The 17,500-nt window shown below is 52.2% G+C and overlaps 2 protein-coding genes across 2 annotated transcripts in view; both read left to right on the top strand.

The window, feature by feature from the left end:
- The first annotated feature begins 11,612 nt into the window (after positions 1 to 11,612).
- Positions 11,613 to 13,857, top strand: LOC125500058. Its single transcript, XM_048651254.1, has 2 exons — positions 11,613 to 12,779; positions 13,049 to 13,857. The coding sequence occupies exon 2, from the start codon at positions 13,075 to 13,077 to the stop codon at positions 13,768 to 13,770; it is 696 nt and encodes a 231-aa protein (XP_048507211.1). The 5' UTR covers positions 11,613 to 12,779; positions 13,049 to 13,074; the 3' UTR covers positions 13,771 to 13,857.
- A 3,630-nt stretch (positions 13,858 to 17,487) lies between these two features.
- The window catches only part of LOC125500036 (uncharacterized protein F54H12.2-like), a 1,335-nt gene continuing 1,322 nt past the window's right edge, over positions 17,488 to 17,500 (top strand). The window contains exon 1 of the mRNA XM_048651159.1: positions 17,488 to 17,500. This exon is cut by the window's right edge and continues 1,322 nt beyond it. Within this exon, the coding sequence (XP_048507116.1) occupies positions 17,488 to 17,500 (13 nt within the window).

A 17,500-nucleotide genomic window follows, 5' to 3' on the forward strand; every position in this document is an offset into this window, starting at 1 on the left:
TTTCGGACTTTGAAAATTTTTCGATCCAACGAGTGATGCGCGACTCTTTCGGACTTTGAAAATTTTTCGATCCAACGAGTGATGCGCGACTCTTTCGGACTTTTTCAATTTTTCGATCCAACGAGTGATGCGCGACTCTTTCGGACTTTGAAAATTTTTCGATCCAACGAGTGATGCGCGACTCTTTCGGACTTTGAAAATTTTTCGATCCAACGAGTGATGCGCGACTCTTTCGGACTTTGAAAATTTTTCGATCCAACGAGTGATGCGCGACTCTTTCGGACTTTGAAAATTTTTCGATCCAACGAGTGATGCGCGACTCTTTCGGACTTTGAAAATTTTTCGATCCAACGAGTGATGCGCGACTCTTTCGGACTTTGAAAATTTTTCGATCCAACGAGTGATGCGCGACTCTTTCGGACTTTGAAAATTTTTCGATCCAACGAGTGATGCGCGACTCTTTCGGACTTTGAAAATTTTTCGATCCAACGAGTGATGCGCGACTCTTTCGGACTTTGAAAATTTTTCGATCCAACGAGTGATGCGCGACTCTTTCGGACTTTGAAAATTTTTCGATCCAACGAGTGATGCGCGACTCTTTCGGACTTTGAAAATTTTTCGATCCAACGAGTGATGCGCGACTCTTTCGGACTTTGAAAATTTTTCGATCCAACGAGTGATGCGCGACTCTTTCGGACTTTGAAAATTTTTCGATCCAACGAGTGATGCGCGACTCTTTCGGACTTTTTCAATTTTTCGATCCAACGAGTGATGCGCGACTCTTTCGGACTTTGAAAATTTTTCGATCCAACGAGTGATGCGCGACTCTTTCGGACTTTGAAAATTTTTCGTTCCAACGAGTGATGCGCGACTCTTTCGGACTTTTTCAATTTTTCGATCCAACGAGTGATGCGCGACTCTTTCGGACTTTGAAAATTTTTCGATCCAACGAGTGATGCGCGACTCTTTCGGACTTTGAAAATTTTTCGATCCAACGAGTGATGCGCGACTCTTTCGGACTTTGAAAATTTTTCGATCCAACGAGTGATGCGCGACTCTTTCGGACTTTGAAAATTTTTCGATCCAACGAGTGATGCGCGACTCTTTCGGACTTTTTCAATTTTTCGATCCAACGAGTGATGCGCGACTCTTTCGGACTTTGAAAATTTTTCGATCCAACGAGTGATGCGCGACTCTTTCGGACTTTGAAAATTTTTCGATCCAACGAGTGATGCGCGACTCTTTCGGACTTTGAAAATTTTTCGATCCAACGAGTGATGCGCGACTCTTTCGGACTTTGAAAATTTTTCGATCCAACGAGTGATGCGCGACTCTTTCGGACTTTGAAAATTTTTCGTTCCAACGAGTGATGCGCGACTCTTTCGGACTTTGAAAATTTTTCGATCCAACGAGTGATGCGCGACTCTTTCGGACTTTGAAAATTTTTCGTTCCAACGAGTGATGCGCGACTCTTTCGGACTTTGAAAATTTTTCGATCCAACGAGTGATGCGCGACTCTTTCGGACTTTGAAAATTTTTCGATCCAACGAGTGATGCGCGACTCTTTCGGACTTTGAAAATTTTTCGATCCAACGAGTGATGCGCGACTCTTTCGGACTTTGAAAATTTTTCGATCCAACGAGTGATGCGCGACTCTTTCGGACTTTGAAAATTTTTCGATCCAACGAGTGATGCGCGACTCATTCGGACTTTGAAAATTTTTCGATCCAACGAGTGATGCGCGACTCTTTCGGACTTTGAAAATTTTTCGTTCCAACGAGTGATGCGCGACTCTTTCGGACTTTGAAAATTTTTCGATCCAACGAGTGATGCGCGACTCTTTCGGACTTTGAAAATTTTTCGTTCCAACGAGTGATGCGCGACTCTTTCGGACTTTGAAAATTTTTCGTTCCAACGAGTGATGCGCGACTCTTTCGGACTTTGAAAATTTTTCGATCCAACGAGTGATGCGCGACTCTTTCGGACTTTGAAAATTTTTCGATCCAACGAGTGATGCGCGACTCTTTCGGACTTTGAAAATTTTTCGATCCAACGAGTGATGCGCGACTCTTTCGGACTTTGAAAATTTTTCGATCCAACGAGTGATGCGCGACTCTTTCGGACTTTGAAAATTTTTCGATCCAACGAGTGATGCGCGACTCTTTCGGACTTTTTCAATTTTTCGATCCAACGAGTGATGCGCGACTCTTTCGGACTTTGAAAATTTTTCGATCCAACGAGTGATGCGCGACTCTTTCGGACTTTGAAAATTTTTCGTTCCAACGAGTGATGCGCGACTCTTTCGGACTTTGAAAATTTTTCGTTCCAACGAGTGATGCGCGACTCTTTCGGACTTTGAAAATTTTTCGATCCAACGAGTGATGCGCGACTCTTTCGGACTTTGAAAATTTTTCGATCCAACGAGTGATGCGCGACTCTTTCGGACTTTGAAAATTTTTCGTTCCAACGAGTGATGCGCGACTCTTTCGGACTTTGAAAATTTTTCGATCCAACGAGTGATGCGCGACTCTTTCGGACTTTGAAAATTTTTCGTTCCAACGAGTGATGCGCGACTCTTTCGGACTTTGAAAATTTTTCGATCCAACGAGTGATGCGCGACTCTTTCGGACTTTGAAAATTTTTCGATCCAACGAGTGATGCGCGACTCTTTCGGACTTTGAAAATTTTTCGATCCAACGAGTGATGCGCGACTCTTTCGGACTTTGAAAATTTTTCGATCCAACGAGTGATGCGCGACTCTTTCGGACTTTGAAAATTTTTCGATCCAACGATATATGAGCTCAACGTCCGTTGGACTTTGAAAACTTTCCGAGTCCACGCAGCAAGTCATGCGAGAGCGGTTTTAGAATTCGGACAATCTTCCGACCCAAGACGCCTCGTCCGCCGATCACGCCTGCTCTGGCGACCGACGACAACTGACACTCTCCGCACCAACGGCACAGCAGTTTTCTCAACGCATGTTGGTAGCCGAGTCCGTACGGCGTGGAGATCTCGCGAGCTCAACGCCTTGCGCGTCTTGTTCGCTGGAAGGAAGTGTGTGGGAAAATTTTTGTATTTTTTATAAGTCCCACACGCGCATCCGCGCAACCTTCCGAACGAGAAAAATTTTTCTCACAATACTTCTATCAACTCCGCAACCCCGGCGAGGTCCGCCACTGGCATCATATCATCTCGCGGAGGGGCCTCGTCTAACCGACAAGACGAATCCCCAAGCCAAGGGCTGAGTCTCAACAGATCGCAGCGTGGTAACTGCTCTACCGAGTACAACACCCCGCCAGGTACCTAAGTCGTCTACAGACGATTCCGAGTCTCGACATCGAACTGGATGACCCATGATCGACCGATTGGAGCCAGGCCAACGAGCGGGGAGATCCCGACATCGGCCGACGGCTTCGCGCGGCAAACAGGGCTCGTGCGATGTCCGGTCCGTGGACCGGTCACCTAGTAAAGTCACATTGTTTTGAGCCTTTCGACCCACGAGACTCCTAGAAATATCGTTGCCTCCTCTGACTAGAGAGGATACGGCCTTAGAGGCGTTCAGGCATAATCCCACGGATGGTAGCTTCGCACCACCGGCCGCTCGACCGAGTGCGTGAACCAAATGTCCGAACCTGCGGTTCCTCTCGTACTGAGCAGGAAGTAGTATAGGCAAGGTATAGCGGGTCATAACAAATGACGTCACTGGCGCCGCCAGACGGTCCCCCCTGCCCCCTCAGGCCCCGGCGGTCATCGTCGCGCGTGCTTCCCCCTCCCCTCGGTCGGACGGATCGTCTGAAGCCAAGATGGCGCCTGTTTTTCGAATTCAAGATGGCGGCCCTTTCCGAAATCCAAGATGGCGCGCGTTTTTCGAAATCAAGATGGCGGCCTCTTCCAAAACACAAGATGGCGCCTGTTTTTCGAATTCAAGATGGCGGCCCTTTCCGGAACCCAAGACGGCGCGCGTTTTTCGAAATCTGATTCGGTTACTAGTTCTGGAAATTCTCAATACAAGATGGCGCCGATGTTCGAATCGCATCCTGGCGGTGACGTACCTATTCGAAAAACTTTTTCGCATCTTACCGACTATAGCCGAAGATCTCCGAGACCCGCGACGCGGCCACGTGCCGCCAACGCAACGTCGCTCTGAAATATGAGTATTCACGGGGTGCACGAAAGTGTAAACTCTGCAAATATTTTCAAAACATAACGACTAGAGATTTTTATTCTTAGAACTAAGGTAATACAAAGCGTTCTTAACTGTAGATGATACAAAATAGACAATTCCTTCTGGGCGACAATATAGCGGTGTTGGATCTTAAAGTTAAGTAATACAAATTATGTGTTTCTTATCATTCTACCGATTTATACATCAACTTCAACTACCCCTGGATCAAAACACTTTGCCTAATATCGGCAACGATATACGACAAAAATAAGCGCATCATTTCGCAGTAAATAATATCGAAGAAGTAGTCTCGGAATCCTATATCAAACTGCAAACATACCACTTCTCGCGCAGTCTCTATGTCGTCGCACACGACCCCGTGAATCTGCTGCAGAGTTGGCGCTTTTATTTTCCTAGCCGTGATTATCGAAGCGAAGTAGCGAACGACCGATTCCTTGGACCTGTTGACGTCTCCCAGCAGCGCGTCCAGCTGAAGCAGCCGCTCGTTCGCGCAGCACGCTATGTGTTTCAGGCCGTCGAAGGTTACTTTTTGCATCACGATTACCGGGGTGTAAACTTTTCGCCTTTTGGCCCCCTGCGTCGCGGTATTCTCTTCATCATCATCCTCCTGAGGTGAGTTTTCGATGGTAGCGTCGTCACCGTTGCCCGATGTTTCGGTCGAGTAAAATGCGACCACCTTTGCACCGTGAGCCGTTGTAAAACGCAAAGAACACCCACCATCTAGCGCGATCGTATCGTCCACCAGCGCGAAGAGGTTGTCACCGGGAGCATCTTTCTTCACGAAGTATTCCTCCAGCTTCGGCAAATTCGCAATCAGGCTAGCCCAACCTTCCAATCCTAGCGACACACCGCTAGAGTAATTGTTGATCAATCGCACGACGGGTTCGAAAGTGCCGTTCATGCGAAGGCGAAGTCCCACGGTGAGTTTCTTCGACCACGAAGCGTTCAACCCATACGTCGACGACAGGAGAAGATGACGGTTCGACTTTTTTAGAGCTATTTCGAAGGTTCGGAACAACTTGCTGCACCCCTCTCGCGACAATCCGGATCTTCCTGACGCCATGGTTGCGTGTGCTCGGACTCAGGAATACTGACTGGATTGCGATGGTCGGTCAGCCGTCGACGCCGTTCCGCTATTTTGCAGATATCAGCAAAATTATCCAGTTGCCGGGACGCCTGCGCAAACCAAAGAAGCACATATGTATTTACGCGCAATAACAGGACATTAAAATCTCACAGATCAAACTCACCCTGGTGCGCCCCCACAGTGCAACACATTCTCCCCTACTCCGCCTGTACAAGATTTGGGGGTGGCTGGTAGATGGTACGCCCACCGGTCACCCACCCGCCGGTCAGAAGTTAATTATTTATAAAAAAGTCAGTCATCGTTTTCGTCACAGTCGTCGTCGACGTAATTTCGTACGAGTCTTAGTCCCACTCTTCGCTCGCGTACCCCTCGTCTTCCCCCTGTCCCTCCCAGACACCCATCCCGTCATCCACCCCGTCGCCCATCCCGTCATCCACCCCGTCGCCCAACCCGTCATCCACCCCGTCGCCCAACCCGTTGTCCACCCAGTTGTCGTCCCACCCAGCCCCATCCACCTGCTCACCGACCACCCACCTATTCCCATCCTCGTCCACCCATTCATCCCCGTACACCCACCTATTCCCAGCCCCGTCCACCCACCCATCCCCATCCCCATCCTCCTCCTCCTCCTCCTCCACCGACCACTCCGACTCGTCCGAAGATGGCTCACCCTCGCCAAGCCACCTCCAAACGCCATCCGCCGTCCGCCCCCAAATCTCCCCCTCAGGCACTGGTTCTGGGGCCCCGTACACCACGTGCTCCGACACCGACGCCTCGGAAATCTCTTCCCAACTTAAGCGCGACATGTAGTCCTCGTACCCGGAATCCCGCTCCCCGTCGAGGAGGATCCCAAACTCATCGTCAGGTTCCGGGATTTCGGGTACGACGACTACATGCCAAAACTCCTCGCCCCGACGGTCCTCGGCGTGGAGCCAATTGTCGCGAGGGTCCACCAGGGCCAGCACCTCGTCAGGGTGAATGTATTCGGACATGATTCTGCGAACACGCCAATGAGAGATTATTGTCACAATTCATTTTACGAGACCACTGTATATTTGCACAATTTCAGCTGTCCTACCTTGTTGTTGTTGTTGTTGTTGTTGTTGTTGTTGTTGTTGGCGTTATTTATATTTTTCACAGATTTCTGCAAACACGCAAATCAGAAATTATTATCGCGATTAATTTCACGAAACCGCTGTACTTTGCACGGTTGCGTCAGATACCGGCCTTTTCTGGCCCACTACCGACACTACCACCAAAGAAAATAACCTCACCTTTTCGCCTGATGAATTTGTAATGAAGTAGCTCTCCGACCGCAAGCACATCCTCGGATGCACCCCCCCAGCCATTGTCGCACAAACACATACGCGCATAATTTGTCACACTGACACAATGTGCATCGCGAATAGAAGAACGGGGCGCTGGCTGACCGTCTGCCCTATAGGTGTGCGTAATTTTTACACAAAGGACCCCCACCGCGATGCAGCACAGAAATCGCAACTAGACAATTTTGCGGGCCCCGGCTCATGCGGGGGAGCGGGCCCCGGCTCGGGCAGCGGAGGACTTCGAGAAGACGCCTCTCGGATGAGAGGGTGTCGAATTTGCACTTTGCGAAATGAATATCCTCTGCGCCTAGCTCGAGATGGCTCTACCGCTATGACCGCTATGATACACAATTGTTGCGATAATGCTGCGTCTGCATACGAAGAATCTTTACACACATTCGGGCATCTGTAGCGTTTATGAGACGCATACACGATACAAACCGATACGTACGACGAACGCTCTTCTTGGATTTTGCGCCGGGGTGGGGATAAGAAATGACATATGTATACTCGCTGTCAATTTGAAACTACTCAGTTTACTGAAAACGACCAAAGCCTAAAGTTCTTTGAAATGCATTTGGCAACGGTGATTTTAAACGTGCTGCGCTTCGTCAGGGTCTGCAACCCCCGGGCGGTGCGGTGCTGTGATTTTCGATGGCGTCGGGCATTGGCCTCCATGTCCGACGAACAGTTACTTCCGAAATTACGGTTTTTGATAACGGTGTGCAGCGATCGCGTTATAGGTCGTATGTACACGCGTGGTGTGTTTGACGGTGCGGGTGATCATCTAGGGGTGGTAGTCGATGTGCTGGAGAACCGCGGTACAACGGGGCTCGCCGTTGTTCGCCGCTTGATGAATGACTTTGAGCGATTGAAGGGTAAGTGAGACGTAATTCTGTACAAAAACGTGCGTATTTAACATTCGCCACCGTAGCCGCCAAATGGGGTGGTTTCGATGACGACGACGACGACGACGAGATGTTGCTAGAAGCAGCCGAGTCAGCTGAGCTAGCGGCATTCTCCGAGGCTGAGCCGATATCTGGGTCGTTCACCGACAATATCGGGGTATCGGTTGAGCCAATGGCACCCGTGGCCGATGAGCCGATGCCTGGACCGTCCACCGGATGGATTGAGGTGGATAGGCCCAGCTGCGGCGTCGGGCGTTCATGCGATAACGTGAGCCCGGATAACGACGAAGCTGCTGACCAAGAATTGGTTGACTTCTCGTGGGATGATGAGTCGGATATCGAACGGTTAAGTAAGTACGAGGGCGGGTGGGTTGTGACGTAGCGCGGGTAATTATCACACTCGTGCCCGTAACCATAGATGATTCACCGATTGGACCTCGGCGCCTTGACGTTTGGGATCTGGATCGAAGACCGATCGATCCGCGCGAACCCGGCTATCGCGAGATATGGACGGATGAGGAGGAGGAGGAGGCGGAGGGCGAAAGATTAGAAGAAGAAGAAGAAGAAGAACAAGAACAACAAGAACAACAAGAAGAAGAAGAAGACGAAGAAGAAGAAGAAGAAGAAGAAGAAGAAGAAGAACAGCAATCGGATGGTGAGTATTTTGCCGGCGTATACGGGTATTTCTGTAACAAGTTGGCGAGAGAGAGAGAGAAAGAGAGAGACGAAAGGTGTACACGCTGTATGCACTATGTTTTGCCGAGTAGAGTCAGATGTGAGCGATAACAGGGACCGGGATATGCAGCGCGTTATATACGAGCGGCTGCAACAATTGTCACCGGACACCCGGCGTCAATACGTTCACATGCTCAACGCCCCGAGAGAACAATAATCACCGACGGCACGCGTTCATGCGTGTGCGTGTGTGTGTGTGTATGGGTGTATTCTCAAATCTACAATGGGGCTAACCTTCTATCATCGCCTTTCGCAGGACGATGGTTCAAACGGCATGGCATAAACGGGTGCGCCGGTACATCTAAAACGCAGCCTTCGTTACGCTGCGACGGGGATGTCACTGTAGTAACGGCAAACACGTCATGCACTCAGCACGGCCAAGGTCGTACAAGACAAGCCAATCTAGCCGATATAGAGAGAGAGGAGAGCAACGACGGCGCACGACCACCGGGTGCTAGATTCACGATACGCGAAGAACGCGCGAAATATTATAATCGTTTTCGATTAAACGGTCGTCAAATTACACTGCGGATTTTAACACCCCCCGACACGCGCGATCCTATCGACTGGTTGGCGGAGGCCATCAGAGATATACACGCGTACGCTATGAGTCGCGTTATGCACGACACGGATTACGTGGGCTTCGGATTCGACGCCCCGTCTTTCGTGCACGGTTCCGTCGGACTGTCCTTTCGCCCCGCCAAAGACTGTACGTACGAGGATCTCTGGACACTGATATTCCAGTTATCGCAGAGCGCGACCGAATTTTGCATCGATCAGGAGTTTAGGGTGACTTTCAATCACGTTACCGTACCGATCGGGAGAGGCAAATCTTACAACGCGCTGACCAACGAGGATGTCAGCAAACGGTCTCTCGTCGCCGTACGCAGGGATAACATATGTTTGCCGCGGGCGTTGATCGTATCGCGGGCTCATCGGCGGAAAGACTCGCCCAATCTCAACGGAAACGAACCAGGGTGGTCCGTCGTACGATACGCTACGTCGCGAGCGCAGAAAGATCTAGCGCTGCGGTTATGCGGGTTAGCGGGTGTCGAAATTCCGGAAGACGGTTGCGGTATACCGGAGATGGTAAAGTTTCAAGCCCACCTCGCTACCGAGGGCCTGGCCATCGTGGTATACGATTTTAATACCTTCGGACGCGGTGAGGAGCCGATATACGACGGCACGCGCGAAATAATCCGACTAGGCGGGCACGTGACCGGTCGTCTGAATATAATGTATTACCCGTTAGGCAGGCACTACAAGGCTATACTCAATCTCACGGCGGCCGCCGCGAATACGCGGTTTTGCGAGTCTTGCAATATCGCTTATCGGCGCCTCGGCGATCACCGGTGTACATCGAAATGCTCGAGTTGCGCCAGCACACCCGCGTGCGAAATCACGACCGCGAAGATTCGCTGCACCGATTGCGGGCGGTGGTTCTCGGGGGAGGAGTGTCTGCGAAAACATCGACTTCTCGGATCGTTTAATTCGCGCCGAACGATATGCGCTACTCTGCGGATTTGCGACCGATGCGATCGGTTCGTAGATTTATCTAGAAGCGTTCACCGTTGCGGAGAAATCCAGTGCCAAACCTGTGGTTGCCGGCGTCCGGTAAACCACGAGTGTTACATCAGGCGACTCGCGGCAGCTACGGGCAACGCGGAACATCTCTTCGTATTCTACGATTTTGAGACGCAGCAGTGCGACACGCTGGACGAGGGGGATCGTAAATCGAATTTACACGTTCCCAACCTATGCGTGGTTCAACAGGCTTGCACCGGTTGTATACGCGAACCCGACATCCGCACACCGTGTTCCATCTGCGGCCCCGTACGCGAATTCGTATTCGACATCGATCCCGTCAAACAGTTTGTGGAATTCGCAACGCGGCCCGTACACAGATTCCGCAAAATTTTATGTCTGGCGCACAACGCGCGGGGATTCGACGCGCAATTTGTTCTACGCTACCTGGTGGAACACAACAGGGATCCACCCCACGTAATTCTGAACGGAACCAAAATCGTACTCATGGAAACGGGGCACACCCGATTTTTAGACTCGCTTGCTTACATGCCTATGGCTCTCGCGGCGCTGCCCAAAGCCTTCGGGCTCCCCGTAGAAACACGCAAGGGACTTTTTCCCCATTTATTCAATACGCCGGCGAATCGCGGCTACGTTGGCCCGCTACCATCGGCCGAATATTATTCGCCGGACAGCATGGGGACCGCGGAACGAACAGCATTCCACGCGTGGTACAACGAGGCTGTGGAAAGTAACTATGTATTCGAGTTCGACAAGGAGCTGATCGATTATTGCCGAAGCGACGTTGACATTCTTCGAAGAGCCTGTTCGGCGTTCAGAGATATTTTTCTCACGCAGGGGGGTGTCTGTCCGTTCTCGCAAAGCACCACCATCGCGTCTGCGTGTTCGGTGCTATTTCGGCAGAATTTCCTGCAAGACAATACCATCGGGATTATACCGTCTCGCGGGTATCGGATGACCGACAATCAGTCCACCAAGGCGGTCGAGTGGCTCGTCTGCAAAGAACGCGAAATCGGTATAGAGATAATGCACGCGGGTCGCTGCAGGGAGTATCGTATCCCGGAAACGGGTCGCCCTGTGGACGGTTACTACGTGACCGAGGATGGCACCAGACACGTGCTCGAATTTCAGGGGTGTTACTGGCACGGATGCCGAAATTGTTTCACAGCGAATCGCGACGAAGAACTGGTAGCTAAGGATTGCATGAATAAGCGCTTCGAGGAAACCCGCGCGAAGACCGTCAGAATGCGTGCGCTCGGTTACGTCGTGACGGAGATGTGGGAGTGCGTTTTCGCCGAGATGCTGAAGAACGACGCGGAACTGCGAGCGTACGTGGAGCAACACCCGTTGATCGTCGCGAGAAACGAAAAGTGTTTAAATCCTCGCGATGCGTTCTTCGGCGGTCGTACGAACAACACGAAACGGTTCTACGAGGTTGCCGAGGGGGAGCGAATTCGCTATGTGGATGTTTGCTCCCTGTATCCGTGGGTATGCAAAAACGGGCGGTACCCCGTTGGACATCCCAAGGTGCACGTGGGGGATTCTTGTAAGACGTTGACAGGGCCCGACAACGCGAATCTAGACGCGGTAGAGGGCCTCGTGAAATGCGTCGTGCTTCCGCCGCGAAATCTCTACCACCCGTTGCTGCCGGTCCGCATGCACGGCAAATTGATGTTTCCATTGTGTCGCACGTGTTGCGAGAATTCGACACCCGACGATTGCCCGCATGCGAACGAAGCCGACCGCTGGTTGAGCGGTACATGGGTGTCGGATGAATTGAAAAAAGCGATTACCCTGGGGTACAGAATTGTCGATGTCAGCGAAATATGGCAATACGATATCACTTCGTACGATCCCGCGACGAAGCAAGGCGGTTTGTTCGCCGGATACATAGACACGTTTCTGAAGTTGAAGCAGGAGGCTAGCGGCTGGCCGGCGGAATGCGATGACGCGACATCTCGCCAACGCTACGTAGAGGAATACGAGCGCGTCGAGGGGATCCGCCTGGACGGGTCCAAGATAGCTAAAAACGCCGGGCTGCGTTCGGTGGCGAAACTTTGCCTGAATTCGTTCTGGGGTAAATTCGGGCAGCGCGATAATTTACCGCGTACAGAGGTGATCAACGAGCGGCAGAGGCTCTTGGAGCTTCTCACCGATCCGGACGTCGAGGTTCACGATATTTTGCCCGTAAACGAGCGGATTCTTTACGCGCGATGGGGACGTACGGGGGAAAGCGCGATACCGTCGCCCATGACCAACGTCGTCTTAGCCGCCTACACCACGGCCCAAGCGCGTTTGAAGCTCTACAGCTATCTGGAAAAATTGCAGCGTAGGGTATTGTATTTCGACACCGACTCTGTCATTTACGTGGAGAGCGAGAACACCCGCGACGAATACAAACCGCCGACAGGGAATTTTCTGGGCGACTTGACGGACGAATTGGCGGCTTACGGCCCCGGTAGCTATATACGATCGTTCGTCTCGGGGGGTCCGAAATTTTACGCCTTTGTAGTGAAACGCCCGGGCGATCGGGATGAGGTCGAGGTGTGCAAGGTCAAAGGCGTTACTTTGAACTATCAGACAGGTCTAAAGATAAATTTTCAATCCGTCCGAAGCATGGTGACCGACGCCCACGATCCTATCACGGTGGAGCGACGCGCTATCCAGCGCACCAACCTGCATCACGTGGTAACGCGCACGATCTCCAAAACGTGTCGCCCGGTTCAATCGAAGCGTCGGCTCTGTCCAAACAGCTACGACACGCTACCCTTCGGTTACAAGGCGACATGAACGATTGTACACGGCGTGCAAAGTATTTGAGTCCGTTAACGATAACGAAGAAAATAAGCAATTCGCCTCGACGTTGCTCTCACTCTCAATGTATATCCTCGCACGGCACGTGCGAAACACACACACACACACACACACACATACATGTGCATCTCCGAAGAAGCCGTGCGCCAGTACGACGCGGTAACCGATCACATTACCAGGTTAGTATGCAATACCGGCGGGGCGGCTAGCCGTCGTGTAAACAAGCTGATGAGACACGCCCTGTGTACCGCCGCCGTTAGCTTTTTCGCGGGCCCCCCTCGTACGGAATCAGCTGATAAGCCGTACGACGCTTGCAAGCTGATCCGTCCAGGCTGGCGCCCCGAAATAGCGGCCGCGCGCTCGATCAGCTCGATAACGCGGATGGCCCCCCCGCCGCGGTAATTATTTTTCAACGAAACGGTCGATAACTGTATATAATAACTTGCAGATGAATCGGAGTTCGGAGTACTCGCCATGGACACGCGTTGGAAGCATCCTTTTTCCGCCATCGTCGCCGGACCATCCGGCTGCGGGAAATCTAATTTCGTCAAAACATTTCTGCGACACATCGGTGATATGTGCGACGCAAAGTTCGCGCGAATCATCTGGTATTACGCAGAATGGCAACCGCTGTACGGCGCAACGGCGACGTCCGATCGTTCGCCGGTTATCGAGTATCGCGAGGGATTACCCCAGCAGGGTGACTACGACTCCGACGACGCGAAACTTCCAAAGTTGCTGATTCTCGACGATTTGATGCGCGAATCGTCCAACGGGGCCGTCGTCGATCTCTTCACCAAGGGGTGTCACCACAAGAATCTCAGCGTGTTTCTCATCACGCAGAATCTCTTTCATCAAGGTCGCGGTCAGCGGGATATCTCGCTGAACGCGAACTATATAATATTCTTTAAGAACCCCCGCGACCGGGCGCAAATACAACACCTCGCGCGCCAAGTTTACCCCGAGGATCCGCGCTTCGTACAGGAAGCCTACAACGACGCCACGAATCGGCCCCACGGATATTTACTGCTCGATCTGAAGCAATCGACGCCCGAAAACTGCCGATTTCGCACAGATATATTTCCCACGGACGAACACCGCTACGTTTACCTACCGCGGAAGGATATAAAGCGAGACGGGCCGCGGGGTGCTCCAGTATTTCACCTGTAATGTCACCGCGAACAGGTCGACCAGGGCGGTTCGGTTCATCCAACACCGCGGTGTTACACGCCCTTTGCAAATTGAGCGGTCCTCAACGCTTGGCGCTACTTCGCGCTGCCGACGACAATCTCGTGAGAAATATCTGCGAGTGCGCCCTCAACACTCTGAAGGGTAACGTCAAACTCAGCGATCGTCAGAAATCACGGCTGGGGAGACATCGTAGAATCTTACGTCGACTGGCCAGTAACCGCGGCAGTTGGAGAAGTAAGAAAAAATTGCTGGTCCAACACGGGGGCTTCTTACCGCTATTACTGGCGCCTATCGTAGGCGGGTTGGTGTCCACTCTGTTCGGGGGCTGAGGATAGAATCGCAACGCGTAGCAGACATGGAGCATGCGAAAAAAATGGTACTCGTTCCCCAGGAAACGGTGGAGCGGTTGCAACGACAACGTAACGGGGAAGATGAAGCGAAAGAGACGGAAACAGAAGCACAAACGCAAAAACCAAATACCGCGAACACCGTGAGCAGATTAGACCGCGAGATGGACGATATTCTTGCATTGAAGGGAAAATCTGATCGCGAGAAATGGCGATTGTACAGTCTGGTGTTGAATCGATATTTGTATTTCGCCGGAGAAACGAGAAAACCGCTACAACTCAGTATACGCGACGTGTCTGCGGGGGGCGTGGACGAAGTCGATAAAAGCGGTAGCGAAAACGCTCCGGCTGGCTGCAGAACCGTACCTATACACGACATCTTGATCAGCGTACCGCTGAAGTTTCGACGCAAAGCCGAGCTGTTGTTGAACTATCTGACGGCCAAAGGGGCGATCGAGTGGGACGGTCACGGGACAGTGGTTGTCGACGGTAATCAGCTACGGGGCACGAATATAATCGACTTGATAAACGACGTTGTGCGAGAAAGAAAATCCGTGCAAGCGACGGGGCGCCATCATTTCGCCCGACTCCTCAAAGCTGTTAACACGCCGCAAGAGTTCATCGGAAATCCGATATATTTGAGAACGCACGTTTCACCGGAAGAACCGTATCGACGGCCTGCGAACAACGCTGCGACTTTGAGAGTGCATCGGAGCAAGAGCATCGCTGAGAGGGGTGGTGGTGGTAATAGCTGCGGACCGACCGAAGGCGACTACGGTGATTTAGACGACGACGACGACGACGACGACGACAACGACTTCGATGACGGCGACGACGACGAGGTCTTTCGTACTCCGCGAAAAAAGGCAAGACCCGCTCAAACGGGAAAAGGTCGCTGGTGCACCTTGCGCTTACGATGAAGTTTCTGGAGAAGCTATACTACGACCCGTCCAACCCCGCGGGATACGGGGGTGCACGCGGATTGAAGCGAGCCGTTAGAGGAAAGAAAATATCTTTGGCAGCCGTCGACGATTGGTTAGCCTCCCAGGACGCGTACACGCTGCACAAAACGATACGAAGGAGATTTCCGCGAGCCCACTACAGCGTACAAAACGTCGACGATCTGTGGGAGGCCGATCTCGCCGACCTAAGATCGCTGAAACAGTACAACGACGGGTACAACTACCTTCTCGTTGTCATAGATGTGTTGAGCAAGTTCGCGTGGGTGCGAGCGTTGAAGGACAAGACCGCGGGTACGGTTGCGAAGGTTTTCGAAGATTTGCTGGAATCGACCGAGCGACGACCGATGCATCTGCAGACCGACAAGGGAAAGGAGTTCGTAGGCGCCCAATTCCAAAAGATGCTCGCCGGCCGTAACGTGCGGCATCGCGTCACCCGAAACCCCGACGTGAAAGCAAGCGTGGCGGAGCGCTTCAACCGCACCCTGAAGGAACGAATGTGGCGATATTTCACGCACGCGAACACCCGACGATACGTGGACGTTTTGCCGCAGCTGGTCGAGGCCTACAACCGCACCGTACACTCGACCATAAAAATGACTCCCTCCGAGGTGACGCTGGAAAACGCCGCGACAGCTCGCGCCAACATGGAAAAAACACGAGGCGGTAAAGCGCGGGAGTCGTCGAGCCACGCGCGATTTCGCGCGGGCGATCGAGTGCGCATCAGCAGGGCCAAGGGAGTATTTCGGAAGGGCTACGAGGCCAATTGGACGGACGAAGTGTTCGAAGTCGCACGAGTCTACGAACGCAGCCCCGTCGTTTACGCGCTGCAGGATTTAGCCGGCGAGACGATCGACGGTCTGTTCTACGACGCGGAGCTGCAGCGCGTCAAAAAGGATAATTATTTCGTGGTGGATAAAATAATACGGACGCGTGGTAAAGGGGCCAGTAAGAAACTGTTTGTCAGTTGGCGTGGGTATCCCTCGAAATTTGATAGCTGGATCCCGGCGAAGAGCCTGTCGAAACACCGAGCATGAACAAGGATCAGTTTTATCTAACGCTACCGAGTAACAGCTCGATGCGATACTTTGGAGACAACACCACGACGAAATACACCACGCAATTGCCGCGACAGATAGAGCTAACCGGCGAATGGGAGGTTGCCCTTGTGGAGGTTCAATATCCAACGACTCTTCAAACGGTGACCGCTGGGTCCAACACCGTAAGATTGCATCAGCACATCTCACCGAAGCCGGCGGATCTCTTCGACGATATACCAAAGTCCAAGGACAATCGCGTCACCGCTCACGTGCTACGCATACAGCCGGGCGTTTACACCGGCATCGAACAGATCGTGCGAGCTCTGAGCGGCGTCCCGCTTCTGGCGAAACATTTCGAATTCGGTTACGCCGGTATCGCGAAGGATCGCATCGCCGTTACTCGCATCTGCGGGTGTACCACCGGCCACTACTTGTCGTTTTCCCCCGGTCTGTATCAACAGCTCGGTTTCACCAAAGTAACGCGAAACATCGTCAAGACTTTGGAGGCGGATCACCCTTACAACGTAGCGGCTGGTATGCCTGCGCAAATGTTCGTCTACTGCGACATCACGGAACCGCGAATCGTAGGAGACGTCTACGCTCCTCTGTTACGCATAGTGCAGACCAACAGCAAAGATCTTCGCCACGGGAGTTCGGAGACCAAAACGTTGTCCCCGCCGCATTATCTGCCCTTACTGAACTCCAACTTTCGCACGATCGATATCGATATAAGGGATCAGCTGGGAAGGCCGTTGCCATTCACCCACGGGACGTTGACGGTAACGCTGCACTTCAGGAGAATACACTAATACGGTGGCCATGAGTCACTACGTGCAGCATTACGAGAACCAAGTCGGCGGGGGGATAGCTCGCGTTTACGCGGGGTCCCCGTATCAGCGAGGTCACGGTATCGGAAGCTTCCTAGGGGGGCTGTTCCGAAGCGTTCTCCCCCTACTCAGAAGCGGGGCGCGAGCGATCGGTAAGGAGGCGCTACGAACAGGAGCAAATATAATTTCGGACGTGGGTCGGGACGCGCCGTTCAAGGAGTCGGTGAAACAACGAGTCGCCGAGTCGGGGCGCAATCTACGACGCAAAGCTGAGGAAAAACTCCAAACTCTGATGACGGGAAACGGATATAAGGTGGGTCGCGGTGTACCGAACGGCCAGTTTCTGACGGACCGTCGGACCCGTTTGGCCGGAAAACGAAAAGCAGCTGGCAGAAAAGACGTAGCCCCGAGAAAAAGAGCCAGAACAGCGAAAACGACGAAAACGAAGAGAAAGAAGAAGAAGAATAACGGGTGCTGCAAGAAACGAACTGTGGCTGACATATTCGGTACGCGATAATCCGAGATGGCCTACCTAC

The sequence above is a fragment of the Athalia rosae genome, chromosome 2 (assembly GCF_917208135.1).
Source record: "Athalia rosae chromosome 2, iyAthRosa1.1, whole genome shotgun sequence".
NCBI lineage: Eukaryota > Metazoa > Arthropoda > Insecta > Hymenoptera > Athaliidae > Athalia > Athalia rosae.

Bases quoted from the DNA above. Each gene is read 5' to 3' on its own strand.
- LOC125500058 (XM_048651254.1), top strand. From the start codon at position 13,075: ATGGACACGCGTTGGAAGCATCCTTTTTCCGCCATCGTCGCCGGACCA.